The sequence below is a fragment of the Brassica napus genome, chromosome C4 (assembly GCF_020379485.1).
Source record: "Brassica napus cultivar Da-Ae chromosome C4, Da-Ae, whole genome shotgun sequence".
Taxonomy (NCBI): Eukaryota; Viridiplantae; Streptophyta; class Magnoliopsida; order Brassicales; family Brassicaceae; genus Brassica; species Brassica napus.
Window position 1 is genome coordinate 40,130,764 of NC_063447.1, and position 16,029 is coordinate 40,146,792.

At 38.5% G+C, this 16,029-nt stretch overlaps 2 protein-coding genes and 1 non-coding gene across 10 annotated transcripts; 1 reads left to right on the forward strand and 2 right to left on the reverse strand.

The window, feature by feature from the left end:
- Positions 1–405: 405 nt before the first annotated feature.
- Positions 406–512, reverse strand: LOC125586566. Its single transcript, XR_007323103.1, has one exon. It is a non-coding gene; the product is annotated as a small nucleolar RNA R71 (small nucleolar RNA).
- Positions 513–5,957: 5,445 nt separating this feature from the next.
- LOC106427007 lies at positions 5,958–9,012 on the reverse strand. Of its 8 annotated transcripts, none has more exons than XR_002657868.2 (3): positions 7,705–8,280; positions 7,315–7,386; positions 5,958–6,316 (listed from the first exon to the last, which is right to left on the reverse strand). XR_002657868.2 is itself a non-coding variant. In XM_013867738.3 (3 exons), exons 1-3 carry the CDS (start codon positions 7,773–7,775, stop codon positions 6,228–6,230), a joined length of 354 nt encoding a protein of 117 aa, XP_013723192.2. In that variant the 5' UTR covers positions 7,776–8,271; the 3' UTR covers positions 5,958–6,227. The 8 variants fall into 8 exon arrangements, 3 of the variants coding, with proteins under 3 accessions (XP_013723192.2, XP_013723191.2, XP_048610661.1); XR_002657866.2 differs by having other exon boundaries at positions 7,315–7,389; positions 7,705–8,276; XM_013867738.3 differs by lacking the exon at positions 7,315–7,386 and adding an exon at positions 6,801–6,994 and having other exon boundaries at positions 7,705–8,271.
- Positions 9,013–9,693: 681 nt separating this feature from the next.
- LOC106426996 (methionine--tRNA ligase, cytoplasmic) lies at positions 9,694–15,291 on the forward strand. The gene is made up of 17 exons (XM_013867726.3): positions 9,694–9,916; positions 10,172–10,316; positions 10,397–10,550; positions 10,689–10,844; positions 11,204–11,434; positions 11,507–11,650; positions 11,959–12,049; positions 12,185–12,291; positions 12,406–12,526; positions 13,280–13,392; positions 13,487–13,552; positions 13,632–13,760; positions 13,859–13,984; positions 14,089–14,206; positions 14,329–14,558; positions 14,661–14,762; positions 14,853–15,291. Exons 1-17 carry the CDS (start codon positions 9,802–9,804, stop codon positions 15,081–15,083), a joined length of 2,379 nt encoding a protein of 792 aa, XP_013723180.2. The 5' UTR covers positions 9,694–9,801; the 3' UTR covers positions 15,084–15,291.
- The last annotated feature ends 738 nt before the right edge of the window (positions 15,292–16,029 follow it).

The window sequence follows — 16,029 nt, forward strand, 5'->3', positions numbered from 1 at the left end:
GAAGATCAACCGCAAGGGGCAGAACACCAACCGCAAGTAGCTCGACCCATTGGTACTTATGACCGGCCCAACATTAATGGTCATAGACTGGGAATCCGAGCACCGGCTGTGGCAGTCAACAACTTTGAGGTCAAGTCAGGACTCCTCGACGTGATCGAGAACAACAAGTATCATGGCTTGGCTCTAGAGGACCCATTTGATCACTTGGACAAGTTCGACAGCTACTGTGGGTTGTCAAAAACCAATGGTGTGTCCGAAGATGCCTTAAAGCTCAAGCTATTCCATTTCTCTTTGGGGGATAAGGCACGTCAGTGGGAGAAGTCTCTACCCAGCGACTCTATCACCACTTGGGATGATTGCAAAAGAGCATTCTTGGAGAAGTTCTTCTTTACTTCAAGAACTGTTAAGCTGAGAAATGAGATTTCCAGCTTTCAACAGAAGAACTTGGAAGGCTTCAGTGAAGCCTGAGAGAGATTCAAGGGCTACCAAGCTCAATGCCCACACCATGGTTTCTCTAAGGAGAGCTTGCTGAGCACATTCTACCATGGTGCTCTTCCTAAGTACAGGGCCAGACTGGATACAGCTAGCAATGGGTTCTTCTTGGAGAGAACTGAGGAAGATGCAGAGGAGCTGGTTGACAACATGGTAAAGAGTGATGCAGTCTACAGTGGAGACCTCGACAGAGGCAGTCGAACAGATGATAAGCAGACAAGGAAGGAGTTGAAAGCTCTACAGGATAAGATAGACATCCTCCTTGCTGATAAAGCCACACAAGAGCAGCTGCACTTTGTTAGTAACCCAAGCCAAGAGACACCACCTGTTGTCCATGAGATTGAGGGTTTGGAAGGTCAGGAAGAGCTGTGTTTCATCAACAACAATGGTAGCTGGTACAAAAAAGAACCCAACTTTCACTACAACAACTACCAACATAAATCATATCCCAACAACCAACAGAGTGGTTATCCGCCTAGAAACAACCAGCAAGGCAGCTATCAGCCTCAGCAAAACCCCTCGTCTGGTTCCTCTACTCCTCAAGAGAGCAGCACTGACACCCTGCTGAAACAAATCTTGGAGTCTGAGACTAGAAGTGAGAAGCATGTTGGTTATGAGTTGAAGAGCCTTCATTCCAAGATTGATGGGAGCTACAATGAGCTCAACAACAAGTTCTCACATCTTGCTTCTACAGTCAAGAATTTAGAGAATCAGTTTGCTTCCATGAACACTCACCAGACTCGCCAGCAAGGATCTCTACCTGGAAAATCTAACCAAAACCCCAAGGAGGCCAAAGCTATCACCCTTAGGAGTGGTAAGCAGTTACCTCCTACAACCCTCACCAGGGATGCTGAGAAACTAGGTGAGGAGGTGGCCATCAACTTAGATGATGAAGTGGTGATTGTTGATGAGAAAATCAATGATGAAATCTTGGAGAAGATTGTGAAAGTCAAAGGTAAAGGAAAGGTTGGGGAAGAGAAGAAAACAATGAAAGATAGTGAAGTTCTTGCTCCAGCAAGTGAGAATTCTTTTGTTCCTCCTCCCTATGAACCCAAACTACCATTCCCTGGTAGATTCAAGAGGCAGCTGCTAGAGAAGTACAAGGCTTTGTTTGAGAAGCAAATGAGTGAAGCTCAGGTTTCAATGCCCATCATCGATGCTTTCATGTTGATTCCTCAATACAAAAAGTTCCTGAAAGATGTTGTAGCTGCAAAGAAGAAGGAAATGGAAAGCATAATGATTCTTACCCATGAGTGCAGTGCCATCATCCAGAGGCTTGATGTTCCAGAGAAGTTAGAGGATCCAGGATGCTTCACACTTCCTTGTGCTCTTGGACCTATGGTATTTGAGAATTGTCTCTGCGATTTGGGAGCTAGTGTCAGCGTGATGCCTTTGTCTGTTGCAAAGAAGCTTGGATTCACTCAGTACAAGAAGTGTAGACTCTCTCTGGTGTTAGCTGATCGTTCAGTGAAGTACCATGTGGGCATCTTAGAGGACCTACCTGTGAAGATTGGAAGGTATGAGATACCTACAGATTTTGTGGTGCTTGAGATGGGTGAGGAGGCTCAAGACCCATTGATTCTTGGAAGGCCATTCTTAGCTACATCAGGAGCAATTGTTAAGGTGAAAGAGGGCACGATTGATCTCCATTTGGGTAAAGGGCATGTTCTCCACTTTGACATCAAGGAGAAAATGAAGAAACCAACTGTGTTCGGGCAAGCCTTCTACATTGAAGAGATGGGCACTCTTGCTGATGAGCACCTTGAAGAGTTACCACCTGAGGACGACGAGGAGGGAGCATCTCCCTCTACTCATTCTCCATAGAAGGTAACCCACTACTTTCCCTTGTATATACCATTTCGTTTTTGCATATTAGTTTTCTCTTTTTGGGTATCTCTCTCTCCTTGACAACACAGAGACTGTGTCATTTAAGTTTAGGGGAGGTACCAAGTATTTGATCACGTTTGCTTTGATGATTTTGAGTCTCATGCATTGCATTATACATATATATTTGCATAAAAAAATATTCATTTAGTTTGCATCATTTGCATTTCTAGGAGAGTCTAGAGCATATAGGTTGCATTTACTTGCATTGGGAGCAATGATTTGAAATGCCTTGTAAAGAACATTACTTTGCACCTGAGTAGCTTATGCACCTCTCAAAAACACTTGTATGCTTCGAGCCTTGAAGACTCTTCCTGAAACTTGTTGATTGCTGAAACTCAGTCTTTGAAGCCAACTACAACCTTATTTGAACTGAACGAACTTAATGCATCTTGCTCATGGTCCCTTGTGTACTGAGTCATGGATATACACACTTGAGTTGTCACATCCTTTATTCAAATCTTTTTGACAAACTCGAGTGGTGCACCATTCCCAAAACCCTTCCCTCCTTTTGAGCTTTCATTATTTGATGAGTGAGGCCTTTTTCGGAAAGCCTTACATGTGCATAATGTTGAGAGTATCGGGAACGACAATGCTTGGTCTTCATTCTTGCTAGATTAGACACTCTATTGTCTAGCTATAGGTGGGGGTGAGTGTTGTGACTATGGTTTGGAAGCATGAAAAGTTCGAAGGAAAAGAATAGACTTTTTGTGTTTAAATGGATAATCTTATTGGAATTAATAGATAAACGTCTAGCTCGAGTTTATAAAAGTCTTGCCCCCCCCCCCCCCCCCCCCAAAAAAAAAAAAAAAAAAAAAAAAAGAAAAGGGGGCTAGCAAAGTTGTTTAGAGCTAAGATTTGTTTAGAAGTTGAGAAAATCCTTTATAGATTTCAAAGAAAAAGAGTTTTATGTGTAAAGTATTCTTGGGATCTTTTGGTGAGAGATGGGAGTTGGGTTTGACATTTGGGAATGATTGTGTAATTGTATGTTTGGGAAAAAGGCAGAACAATGGAGATTGAGCATTGTATGCATGAGTTGATCTCTTTCTTAGATATATTATGTGCAATGTCAAGGCTACTTGTTTCGAGAGTAAACCACCTTAAAGATCATATATTTTGAATCTCTTGACTCACCTGAATAAAAACCTTCCCTTACCCAACCAAATGACTTGGACCAACTGACCATTTGCAAGAATTCACCTGATGTTTTGTGCTTAATGAATGTGAGAGTTGGTTGATTTGAATGTGTGGATGCTTGATGATGAGTGTAAGAGCAAAAAGAGTTGAGATAGGCGTAGAGAAGCTAAAGTGTAATAAGAGAGAGTGCTCATGTTGGATTAGATGTTGAATTGAGTGCTAGTTGTGTTTCTTTTGGCTATGAGCTCCCACCTTCAAACCTCTCTCCCTATAAGTTCTAGAAAGTTCACTTGTGGACAAGTAAAAGAACAAGTTTGGGAGAGTTGATATCTTGCATATTTCCATTATCTTATCCATTCATCCATGTGCATTTTGATCATATAGACTAGGATTTAGCCATGTTTAAGTTACATTTTGCATACATGAGTCTTTATCAGGTGTTGGAGTGCCACATGGAGTTCTTGGGGACATTTGGATGCATTTGGAGCTCAAAGGAGGTGAAATATGTGATCATTGGACGAGCAGAGCAGGGGAGCGAGGTTCTGCAGCGACGTCATGAGGTCGCTCCAAAGCACCTCTCAGAGCGACCTAGCTGGAGCGACCCCGTGAAGTCGCTCGCCATATTCATCCCGTTGGAAGTCCAGAGCGACTTGCCCAGAGCGACGCCCCGAGGTCGCTCGCGTCTCTATGGCGAGACGACACGAAGCGAAGCCCGGAGCGACCTCTCAGAGCGACCCACTGAGGTCGCTCCCGGAGGCCGGAGCGACATGCCGAGGTCGCTCCGCGTCTATTGTTGGGTCGACTTCTATTTACTTAAGGGCCTTTTGGTCATTTCCTTATGCACGTTTTACATTTCTAAAACCTATGTTTTAAACATCTTTTGTAGCCGGCAGGCAGATTATCTTTGGATCATTGGAGAAATACACAAAAAATCTCTTGAGAAGTTTATCTCTTGGATTTTGATTGTTAATTTCTTGTGTTCTTGTTGATTTCTTATCTATTTCTCTACATGATTAATCTGAAATCCAATATGAGTTTAAGAGGAATCATGGAGATTAGTGAGTAATCACCTTTTGAATTCATGGGTTAGGGAGATTAAGAGTGATTAGGTTAGTTCTATGATGTTTTAGTGTAGATCATTCTTGTTCCTTGCTAGTAGAGTATTCATAATGCATCTTCTGAGTTGGCCACTCAAAAGTTTATCAATAGGCATTTCCCACCCAAAAGGTGTTTGATGAAATGCCTGAGACAACTCTCATAGGCTTTTAGTATACTTTGCCAAAGACATTTGTTGTTAAAGGTGCTAAAATAGCTAATAGACTTGTTAGTAATGATTGCTTTCATATTATTCAACCAAAGACATTTGATGTTTGAGATATGTTAGCAAATGAGCATTCATCTAGACATATAGCTTGCTTAGAATTGTGTCTAGGCTTAAGGTCGATAGTTTGATTGATCATTTGTCATCCTTAGTTCGAAACTTGATCACCCAAGGTCTAATCCCTATGCCCATGAGTTCTCTTTTCCCTTAGTCAAGAAAGTATCATTCTGTTATTGCTTTTTAGTTTTAGTCATAGCTTAAAACTCATCTAAATCATTGGTTGCACTTAGATTAAGTGAGTACTTGCATTCTCGGTGCTTTGATATCCCTCACACTGGTTCGACATTCACTATACTACAACATTTGTCTTATGAGCCTTGAAAACTCCTAACATCACCGGGAAATCCACGAAGCTCTCCAATATGAAGTAGACGCTGAAGATCATCCAGTGTTGGTCTTCTTAGGTACTCATCGCTGAACAGATATATTATTGCTTCCACAAAATTTTCCACACATAACCGAGTAGTAGTTGCACCGAGCCTCAGGTATTCGTCGACCGTATCAAGCGCAGAACTATATGCCAACACACGAATAATTGTTGTAGACTTTTGAAGTGCAGAGAGACCAAGCCTTCCGAGACCGTTTTTTTTTACGAAAGAATTGAACTTCATTGGAGAGGAGATCAACAATATGCATGAACAATGGCTTGTTCATTCTAAATCGTCGTCGGAATAGATTTTCAGGATATGTTGGAGTGTCACTGAAATAATCATTCCATAAACATATATGGTCTTCCTCACGATTTCTTTCGATAAAAACTCTTTTTTCCTTGTCTTCCTTTCATTTTCTTGATCACCATTATCATTGATCAGATTATCGAATGTCTGATCAAAAAATTGATCGAAAGTTTCATCAAATAATCCCTCAAAATTGTTATGAGAAGAAGATGCCATGAGATGAGATGATAAGTTTTTTTTTTTTTTATCAAACAGAAGAAAAAGTTGTTTTAGAGAGAGAATGGATAGTGAAGAAAATGAATTGTTTTGGTTTTTTTATCAAAGAGATAAAATTGTTTTAGATAATGGAGGAGGAAGAGTTGTTTTAGCAAAGAGAATACAAAGAATTGTGAGAATACAACACAATTTATAAGTGTGTGTGATGCAAGTGTCTCTCGATATCTTTACAAGACAAAGTGTCTCTCGTGATACAATAATACAGACAACCACAACACAACAACACCTTTCATTACACATGGACCACAAGACTACAAAAGACCGCAACACAACAACAGCCCGTGACACACAACATTACAAAGGACAGCCCGTGACACACAACAATACAAAGGACAGCCCGTGATGATCTTCAGCGTCTTCGAAGAAGAGAACAAGAACCTTCAATGATTTATTTCTTTCTCAACTTTGGCAACTCTCACCCCATCATCAGAACCAGAACAAGAAGCTCTGCGTATGTTGATTGTCCAACCTGAAAATCAGAGCAACATACACAAGTTTAGCCACAACAAAAATATCTGATTTCAACATACACAAAGACAGGAAACACAAGAACAAGAAACAAGAACAAGAAACATTTAAATCATCATTTCCGAAGTCACAAACAAGAACAAGAAACAAGAACTAGAAACACAAACTAGAACTTAAACTCCATGACAATAACTTCAGAGCAAACATATGACCCAACAAGTCATTTTTTCTCAAAGGGAATTAAAATTAAACAAAGGAAATACAACAGCCAATAGGTCAGACACTTAAACAGCCAACATGTCACTAATGAGCTTCTTCTTCAGAGCTTCCTCACACTCAGATAGTGGTTCTTTTTTTTGCAATTAGACTATCAAGGAGACTCATCTTTGACAACCTCTTTTTCATGGCCAAATCTTGTTGTTTAATGGACCACATGGTCTGAAACTCAGACAGCCTCTCTTTCCCCTCTACCATTGTCTTCTTACCAGTGGCCTTTGCAGCCTTAACACCAGGGGGACGATTGCTTCCTTCATGAGCTTCAGCGTGAGAGCTTGATGATTGTGCAGCTCCATCCTCACACTTCCTTTTTTTTAGAGTTTCCCTCGGTTTTAGAAGTACAAAGGTCAGACCATTTCTGATCATTACGAAGCTCCATCCAAGCATGTTCAAGATTGAACTTCTTCTTATAGTTGTTGTAGAAGAACAAGATGAAGGTGTTTAGATGGAAGAGAAGATCGAAGAGAAGGTATTTATGATAAGAAACAGAAGAAGCAATGCGTTAAATAGAAGAAAAAGGACTTGACATATACCTAAACACATTCATCACAACCCATAGACTTGACATTTAGCTAACACATTTATCGCACTAAACCATAACATCTATTTATTACTAACACAACTGTAATCTAACCCTAACCACAACATTTATTACACACGCTTAAATTCAAACAAAGATCAAAAGACTTTAAGCTATTGAAAAGATCAAAGAGATATGTTTACGTGTCTTGCAATTGTTGCCCTTTTGATTTCTTAACATTGCTCATGTCTCCTTATCATCTCTCCTTATCATGTCTCCTTATCCATAAGACACAAAGACAAACGAATCAAAAAGAATCACAAGAATGATATATTAAATTGATCAAAACTGTTCTTCATTCTCAAGATTCAAGATCATGAAGTACTAGACACCAAGCCACCTAGCGAGAATCTACTAAACCAATACGATCAAGAAGTACTAGACATGATGTTCATTCACTGGAAATTTTTACATTCAGTCAAACAATCAAGGAAATGATCAAAACAGTGCGAAATCTCTCCATCAACATCTCATTATCAGAAACGAGAATTGTATACAGAACCGAGAAGAAGATGAGATCGGGAAAATCAAACCTTTGAGTTTGCAGAGAAGATCGATTGCCTCTCCAGACAATTAATGATTGTCTCTTCAATGGAACTTCCATCTGCAATTGAAGAAATCAGATTTAGTGTATTAAACATCAAACACGAACAAGAAGGACCAAAATCAAAAACATGCAAAATAGAGGACTTCAAAATATAAAATAAATTACTTAGCTTTGCTCATCGATTAAATTCAGCACCGTGATTCGCCGTCGCTGAGAGCCACCGATTTTCTCCGTCTAGCCACCGTGATTCGCCGTTGCTGAGAGCCACCGATTTTCTCCGTCGAGTCACCGTGATTTGCCGTCGCTGAGAGCCACCGAGATTCTTCGTCGACGAGAGCCACCGAGATCTGACCCACGAGATTCTTCGTCGGGGAGAGCCACCACCACTGATATTCTTCGTCGACAAAATCACCGATCGTCTTCATCGAGGATGCGACCACCGATCGTCTTCGTCGAGGAGTTGAAAGACGGAGAAGATGTGTTTCGTCTTTCCTTTGCCTCTTTTCTTTTCCAACAAAAACACAAAGCTAATAGCTTTAGAACACGTGGCTAAGAAGAACCGCTTTTTCCAAGCCTTAATTAAGACCCGATGCTTAAGTTAATGGTATTTTTTCTTTTCTTTTTAATTCCTAATTACCTAAGATACACACTTAAAAATCTGCAATAAACATACTCTTAAAGCTCTGAAACAAGAACTTTTGGTATTTTTTTTCCTGATTTTGTTATTATTTTCTCTTAAATGTTGAGAACCTTTTCTAGAAACTGCTGTTGGAAATGCTTTTAGCATGCTTACGGTTGGGTTTTTGTCTATTTCTGTCTTGGCTAAATTTTCTTTTGCTTTGTTTTGTCGTCTTGTTGTAAAAAATAGTAGAGATTGATCCGCGCATCCGCGTGGGTATTAGTTTTTATATTTTTATGCATTGATATTTGTTTTCATAATTAGTGTTATATGTTTTAGATGGATTGTAATGTAAATAATTGTATTCAAAAGATCTAAACTGAATCATGTAATATGGTTTATCCGAACCATGTCAGATATATTTGTTATTTAAATATTTTTAGGTTCTTATACATCATAACTGAACTCATCCAGACACAAAATGACTCAACTCAAAACCCACACATAAATTTATAATATTCAAAGGGAGCCTAATTTCTAAACAAAAACACCGATACGTGAAAAGAACAACTCGTACCTAAATAAATAGTCAATGTTCATGCCTAACTGATTTTATAAACTAATAAAAATGACTTTTTCTATGTGTTTGGTTAAATTAAGTGAAATATAAATAGTTTTTTTTTAGTAAAAGAATTATATGGACTGAAAAAATAAGTGATAATAAATGTAATATATTTTTATAATTTTGATTTAAGTTATTATTTTATTCACAAAAACATGTATTTGAATTATGTTTTTGGCTACGTAATATTCTACCGATTGAAACTATTTTTTTAAAAAAAATAGTGAAACAAACTAAACCGAACGTCTAACCATATGCAAAACCCAATTATTTTACATTTTTGATTTTATAATTGGCACAAAGTTAATGTTGATTAACTAATAAATAAAAATCTATATATTGTTATTATGGTAATATAATTAATGATGTGATGTATTGTTAAAGTAATATAATTAAAAAAGAATTGAAAAAAATAGACATTTTCAACTTTTATTTGTCACAATATGATTTTTGATACTATTTGTCATTTTGGACCGATTTTACCTTTCTCTAATATATTATATTTAATTTTACCAAGAATAAATAATTATGCTTAGTATCTCTTTTTAAATAATTATGCACAGCATCTATACCTATATTCGAGAATAAATGAGTAGGATATAGACCTATTGGATTCTGGTTTCTTCAAAACGAGTAAGACCAATAACAACTCGCAATTTCAGGTATCAAACCGGCTTTGATCAAATTTCGATCCGGTATGAACTTAAACCGGGATCTTTTTGTTCCCCATAAATAAGTTACTAGGTTTTAGAGCTCTCTTCTCATTGTTAGCCGGAAGCCACTCTGATATCGTCTTTCTCCTCTCTCTCTCTCCGATTCTTCGAGAAAAGCTTGTTGTCGTCATGGAAGACGGAGAAAGCTGCCCTAAGCTTCCGATTCCTGGGAAGAGAAACATACTAATCACCAGTGCCTTGCCTTACGTCAACAACGTCCCTCATCTCGGAAACATCATTGGATGTAAATTGAATCCTACTCTTCATTCGTTTATCTCGTCTTCTGATCTGATTGCTTGTGGTCGTGTGTGCGTTTCGTTTTAGGACTTAGATAAAATCGCTGCCAAATTTGTTTAGGTCAGATGCAGAGATTAGTTTTAAGCTTTTGGAATCTGATTTTGCGTTGGTTGATATATTTGGAATAGCCAAATTTTTGTGTGGACGGGTAGATAGTGTGACTCAGTTTAAGGCTATATTGATTATTATTTTTTGTGTGCAGGTGTTCTGAGTGCTGATGTGTACGCAAGATACTGCCGTCTCCGTGGCTATAATGCGATATATATCTGTGGAACCGATGAATACGGAACTGCAACTGAGACCAAAGCTCTTGAGGAGAATTGCACCCCCAAGGAAATCTGTGACAAGTAAAGCATCCTTATTTTTGCACTGTATCATCTATGAAACACAGTCTTTTCTCATGCTACCAACATGTGTGTGCTTTTAGGTACCATGCCATTCATAAAGAAGTTTATGACTGGTTTGATATAAGTTTTGACAAGTTTGGGCGAACTTCAACTCCAGAACAGACTGAAGTATGCCAAGCAATTTTCAAAAAATTGTTTGAAAACAACTTCCTTTCAGAGAACACCATGCAGCAGGTGAATGATTCTCTGCTCAAATGCCTGTTATTTGATAGCATTTCGCAATGGCATCCTTATATGCTTCATAAGTAGAATGATCTACACCACTGAGTTAGTGGGATTTTAACAAGTCTTTGTGGCCCTTTTTATCTACAGCTTTACTGCGATACATGCCAGAAGTTCTTAGCTGACCGGCTTGTTGAGGGCTCTTGTCCGTTTCCAGAATGTAATTATGATTCTGCTCGTGGTGATCAGTGCGAAAAATGTGGAAAGCTCCTGAATCCTACTGAACTCAAAGATCCGAGGTGCAAGGTGGGATATGCTTGTGAAATAGTATTTTCTATTGAAACACATTAACCATTATGTTGAAATTCGTGGCGGTGGCTGCAAATTGTTGAGATTAAGAGAAGACGGTTATCATACAAATTATAATGCTCTGTGACAGTACATTTCTTTTGCCTATGTTGATATTATATATTACTGGTAATGGCTAGCTGATTGTCCTTGTCCTGTGCTTGCATCTTTTCTGTTCCCTTCTTATTTGCTTGACTCACAGATTGCTGTAGAATAGATTTGCACTGTTTTTGCTGGCTTGACTTTCTTTAAGAACTGCATGACTATGGTCTGCATTTACAATTATCTTGAATGCTTATGTTTTCTCTCTCAAACAGGTCTGTCAAACCACACCCCGAATTCGCGACACAGACCACCTGTTTATTGAGCTTCCATTGCTGAAAGATAGGTTGGAAAAGTATATTGACGATACATCTGTTACTGGATCTTGGAGTCAAAACGCTATTCAAACGACGAAAGCATGGCTTAAGGAAGGGCTAAGGCAGAGATGTATTACAAGGGATCTAAAGTGGGGAGTTCCTGTTCCACATGAGAAATATAAGGAAAAAGTAAGAACATCACTGCTAGCCAATTCTGTAAACATATTAAACTACATCTTCTAATTCGATTTGTGTTTATAGGTCTTTTACGTCTGGTTTGATGCTCCTATTGGATACGTCTCAATAACGTCATGCTACACATCTGAATGGGAGAAGTGGTGGAAGAATCCTGAGAATGTGGAGCTTTATCAGTTTATGGGGAAAGACAATGTGCCATTTCATACTGTGAGTTTATAACATTTCAAATTTTGAATACTGCAAATTCTCGTTCTAGTGGTTTTAGTTATCTCCTCTTTCTTCATTCTTTTCCTCTAAACTAAGAAATCAAAGGTGAATTAAAAATATCTGCCTGTTCTTCAGTTTCCATTGACTAGGATATCTTCTGTTTTGAATATCTTGGAGACATGTTTCAGATGTTTTTGATCTTTTATAATTCTGTCATCCTTGTTATTAGGGTTGTTATGTTTGCTCCTCCGAGAAAGGTTTATATTTGTAAATCCGACTGTTTCAACTGCCAACATGTTACTATGCAGGTGATGTTTCCATCTACGCAGCTTGGAACTGGGGAAAATTGGACACTGATGAAGACAATCAGTGTGACTGAGTATTTAAATTACGAAACCGGTCAGTTAATGTTTTACCATGGCTTCCATAAACCTTTCTAGGATGCATGATATTGTTTTGAATTAGTTTGATGTGCTTTGCTTTTTTTTTTGTATTCATAAAAACGAGGACATGTTTATTGTGTATGGGTTGCAGGAAAGTTCTCCAAGAGTAAAGGTGTTGGAGTGTTTGGTAATGATGTAAAAGATACAAATATCCCTGTCGAAGTATGGAGATACTACTTGCTGACCAACAGGCCTGAGGTAACTGATTGCTCGTAAAAATAGAAACATCCTTTTTTCTCTCATTCATCATGGGCATGCATAAACGTATAGATTTCACCAACGCTAATTTGTTCTGGGGATTGGCCCGTCCAGGTGTCTGACACATTATTTACATGGGGAGATTTGCAAGCGAAACTGACTGGCGAGTTGCTGAACAACCTAGGAAACTTCGTTAATCGAGTTCTGAGTTTTATAGCAAAGCCTGAGCCCTCAGGTTGGTTAATTCTTTCCGGATTCAAGTATTGGTTTTCCTTGTGAGTGGTAGCTATAGATGACTTTTCAGATTGACATATCCAATTGAAAATATTGGATGTGTTGCATTCTTTTATTGAAACCAGCTAGTAAGTGTGCAAGTCAGAGATATTTGAGCTCTGGGACCTCAATCTGTTGTCACGTGTTAGTCTGTGAACAAAATTTGTAGTCTAGAATGATATAAGATGCATCTGGCTTGCAAGAGTCGATACTATAATTCTGTTGTGCTGATCTAACGCCATGATTCCTCTTGCTGTAAAATTGCGTGTACATAATTATTAACTGGTCATAAAACATATCTGATGTTCAAGTGTCTTCACATGCGTGTATCTTTTCATACCTCTCTAGTGGACTGTGGATGGTCAGATGTTGAATTTTGTTTTCCAAAATAAAAATTGCATGAAGTATTAAATTCTCTTGGAAACAGAAAGATCACTTGCTAGGATTTTGGCTAGTGATACTCTTGAAAACAGGGCCAATACTTTTCATACCTCTCTAGTGGACTGTGGATGGTCAGATGTTGAATTTTGTTTTCCAAAATAAAAATTGCATGAAGTAGCTGGATAGCATAAAGTATTAAATTCTCTTGGAAACAGAAAGATCACTTGCTAGGATTTTTGCTAGTGATACTCTTGAAAACATGGCCAATACTTTTCCATATCTGCTCTCATGTTTTCCCTGCCTCTTACTATGTCATGTACTAATTGATGTGAAGGTTATGGGTCTGTCATTCCTGATGCTCCTGGTGCTGAATCTCATCCTCTAACGCAATCCCTGGCTGAAAAGGTTGGAAAGTTTGTAAAGGAGTATGTTGAAGCTATGGAAAAGGTGAGGAACATTATATGGACTTTGGTCTGGCATGGCTATCTTAGTTAGTTCCTGGTGGTTTATGTTCTTACTAAAGACTGTTCATTTGATATAGGTTAAGCTCAAGCAGGGACTGAAAATTGCTATGACCATCTCGAATGAAGGGAACGCATACTTGCAGGTAATTCGACACTCATAAATGTATATTAGCTTTATTAGCTGTTACCGTCTAACCAACTTTACTGTTTTTTTTTTTGTAGGAAGCCCAATTTTGGAAACTTTTCAAGGAAGATAAACCTTCTTGTGCAATTGTCATAAGAACTGCTGCTGGTTTAGTATACCTTCTTGCACAGTTGTTAGAACCTTTCATGCCGTCCTTTTCTCGGGAGGTAAGTTTTATTGATCGTCTTCGAAACATATATTTCTATTTAATTTTAGTAGAATGGCAAGCGTGATTAGTGCTGCTGTCTTTCGCATTTTTTTGTAGGTATTTAAACAGCTAAATTTGTCTCTACAATTTTCACTCTCCGACGAGGGAATAGCAAGTAGACTTTGGGAGATACTGCCTCCCGGTCACAGGATAGGCACCCCTCAACCATTGTTCAAGGAATTGGTACATACCTGTCTTTGATTTTATCCATAAGAAAGGCGGACTTGTTGTATGTTTAAACGTGATGGAGCATTTGATTTATATCTTGTGAAATACTATGATCACAGAAAGATGAAGAAGTGCAACAGTACAAAGACAAGTTTGCTGGAAATCAAGCTGATAGACGTGCTAGGGATGTAGAAGCAGCAAATATGGCGGAGCAGCTTAAGAAAACAAAACTTTCAGGTTCTATATTTGTATTATCAAAATGCTGTTCGCATATACACTAGAGATCTCGAGCGCATCATTGTAATTTGTACCGCAGTAGCTTTGATGATTATGTACTGAACCGCTGTTTTGCCTCCCAGATGCTAAAAAGCAAAAGGCGTCAAAAGGAGCGGGAACATCCAAACCTCAGCCGGCTGCTACTCTTGAAATTACAATGGCAAGACTTGATATTCGAGTCGGTAAAATTCTAAAGGCTGAGAAGCATCCTAACGCAGATTCATTGTATGTGGAACAAATTGATGTTGGAGGAGGTGAAATTCGCACCGTTGTTAGTGGACTGGTCAAATATATTCCTCTTGAGGAGATGCAGGTCTGTTCAAATTCAATCTCACCAATCAACTTAATCCATTAGTTTTCTTCCCAGTATCTGTATGCATCGCTTCAATAATCGATATGACTTGTTTCTGGACAGAACCGTATGGTGTGTGTGCTTTGCAACTTGAAGCCCTCGAAAATGAGGGATATTATGTCACAGGCAATGGTTCTTGCCGCTTCCAGTAGTGACGGCAGCAAGGTAAGAAGACTCTCTGACCTGTTCATAGTTCATCTAGTTTTGTTTATGTTATAAATAAATTGTTTTTCTATGTTTGCTGGAAACTTTCAGGTGGAGTTAGTTGAGCCCCCTGAATCTGCTACGATTGGTGAACGAGTTAGATTTGCTGGGCATGAAGGTGAGCCAGACGTTGTGTTAAACCCAAAGAAGAAAGTATGGGAGACACTTTTGGTGGATCTTAACACGAACGAGAACCTAGTTGCTTGCTATAAAGATATACCCTTTACTACAGATGCAGGTGTCTGCAAGGTTTCATCCATCAGTAATGGCACTATCCGTTAAAATCTTTGTTTTATTCTCCATTTCTATCTCTCTCTTTTAAGGGAACACACATTTCTGAGATTTTCATCTGAATTATTGAGTTACTATTAGCAAAACATGTTCTTCTTTGTAAACTGTTTTTTACATTTATGGTTCTTAACTGGTTTTGAGTAACAATATGTTATGCTTTTCTATATGTACAAGGTTGTAGACTTTGGTTTTGCTGTCAGCTTTTGATACTGTCTACATATGATTGTCGTATTTTTATCAAAAAGGAGCAGTCACATCAAATTTTGTTTTTCGGTCACTTACTTTTGAGATAAAATGTTCAATAGACTGTAAAAATTGGCTATATATTTCACCATTTTGATTATTTTCATATTACTTTTAGTAAGTTTCTATTTATTTAGGATCTCTAAATTGAGTATGTTTAGAGTTCCGGCTAGGTAGAGATGGCAATCATAGATCTGGACCGCGGGCTTGATTCGTAAAGGATTGTCGCGGTATGATATTGGGACGAGATTTTCTCAGCCCGTACCTCGTGGGATGGGTCTTTGCGGGACTGTTTTTTTTGCGGGATGAGCCGAAGCGGGTCATGCGGGATTACATGGATCCGCATTTTTTTCTTCATTTCTTATTTTACCTATAAAAACGAGAAAGAGAGTAAGAAGAAAACGATTCTTGTGACATTTCCCCCAGAAAACATAAGCAGTTCCGGCGATGATGATTCGAGCTCCGATGATGATGATTCGAGCTCCGGTGATGACGACTCCAGCTCCAGCGATGACGATCCGAACTCTGGTGGTGTTTTGATTTGGTTTTCTCTTTTTCTTACACACAATTGTGAATTGGTTTATCACAATGTGATATTTCTTGTTTAAGTTGATTGGTTTTATTTTCAGTACTGTGAATTGGTGTTTTTTTTAAATTAAATTTGGTTACAATGGTGTTGTTTAGGAGAAAAGTT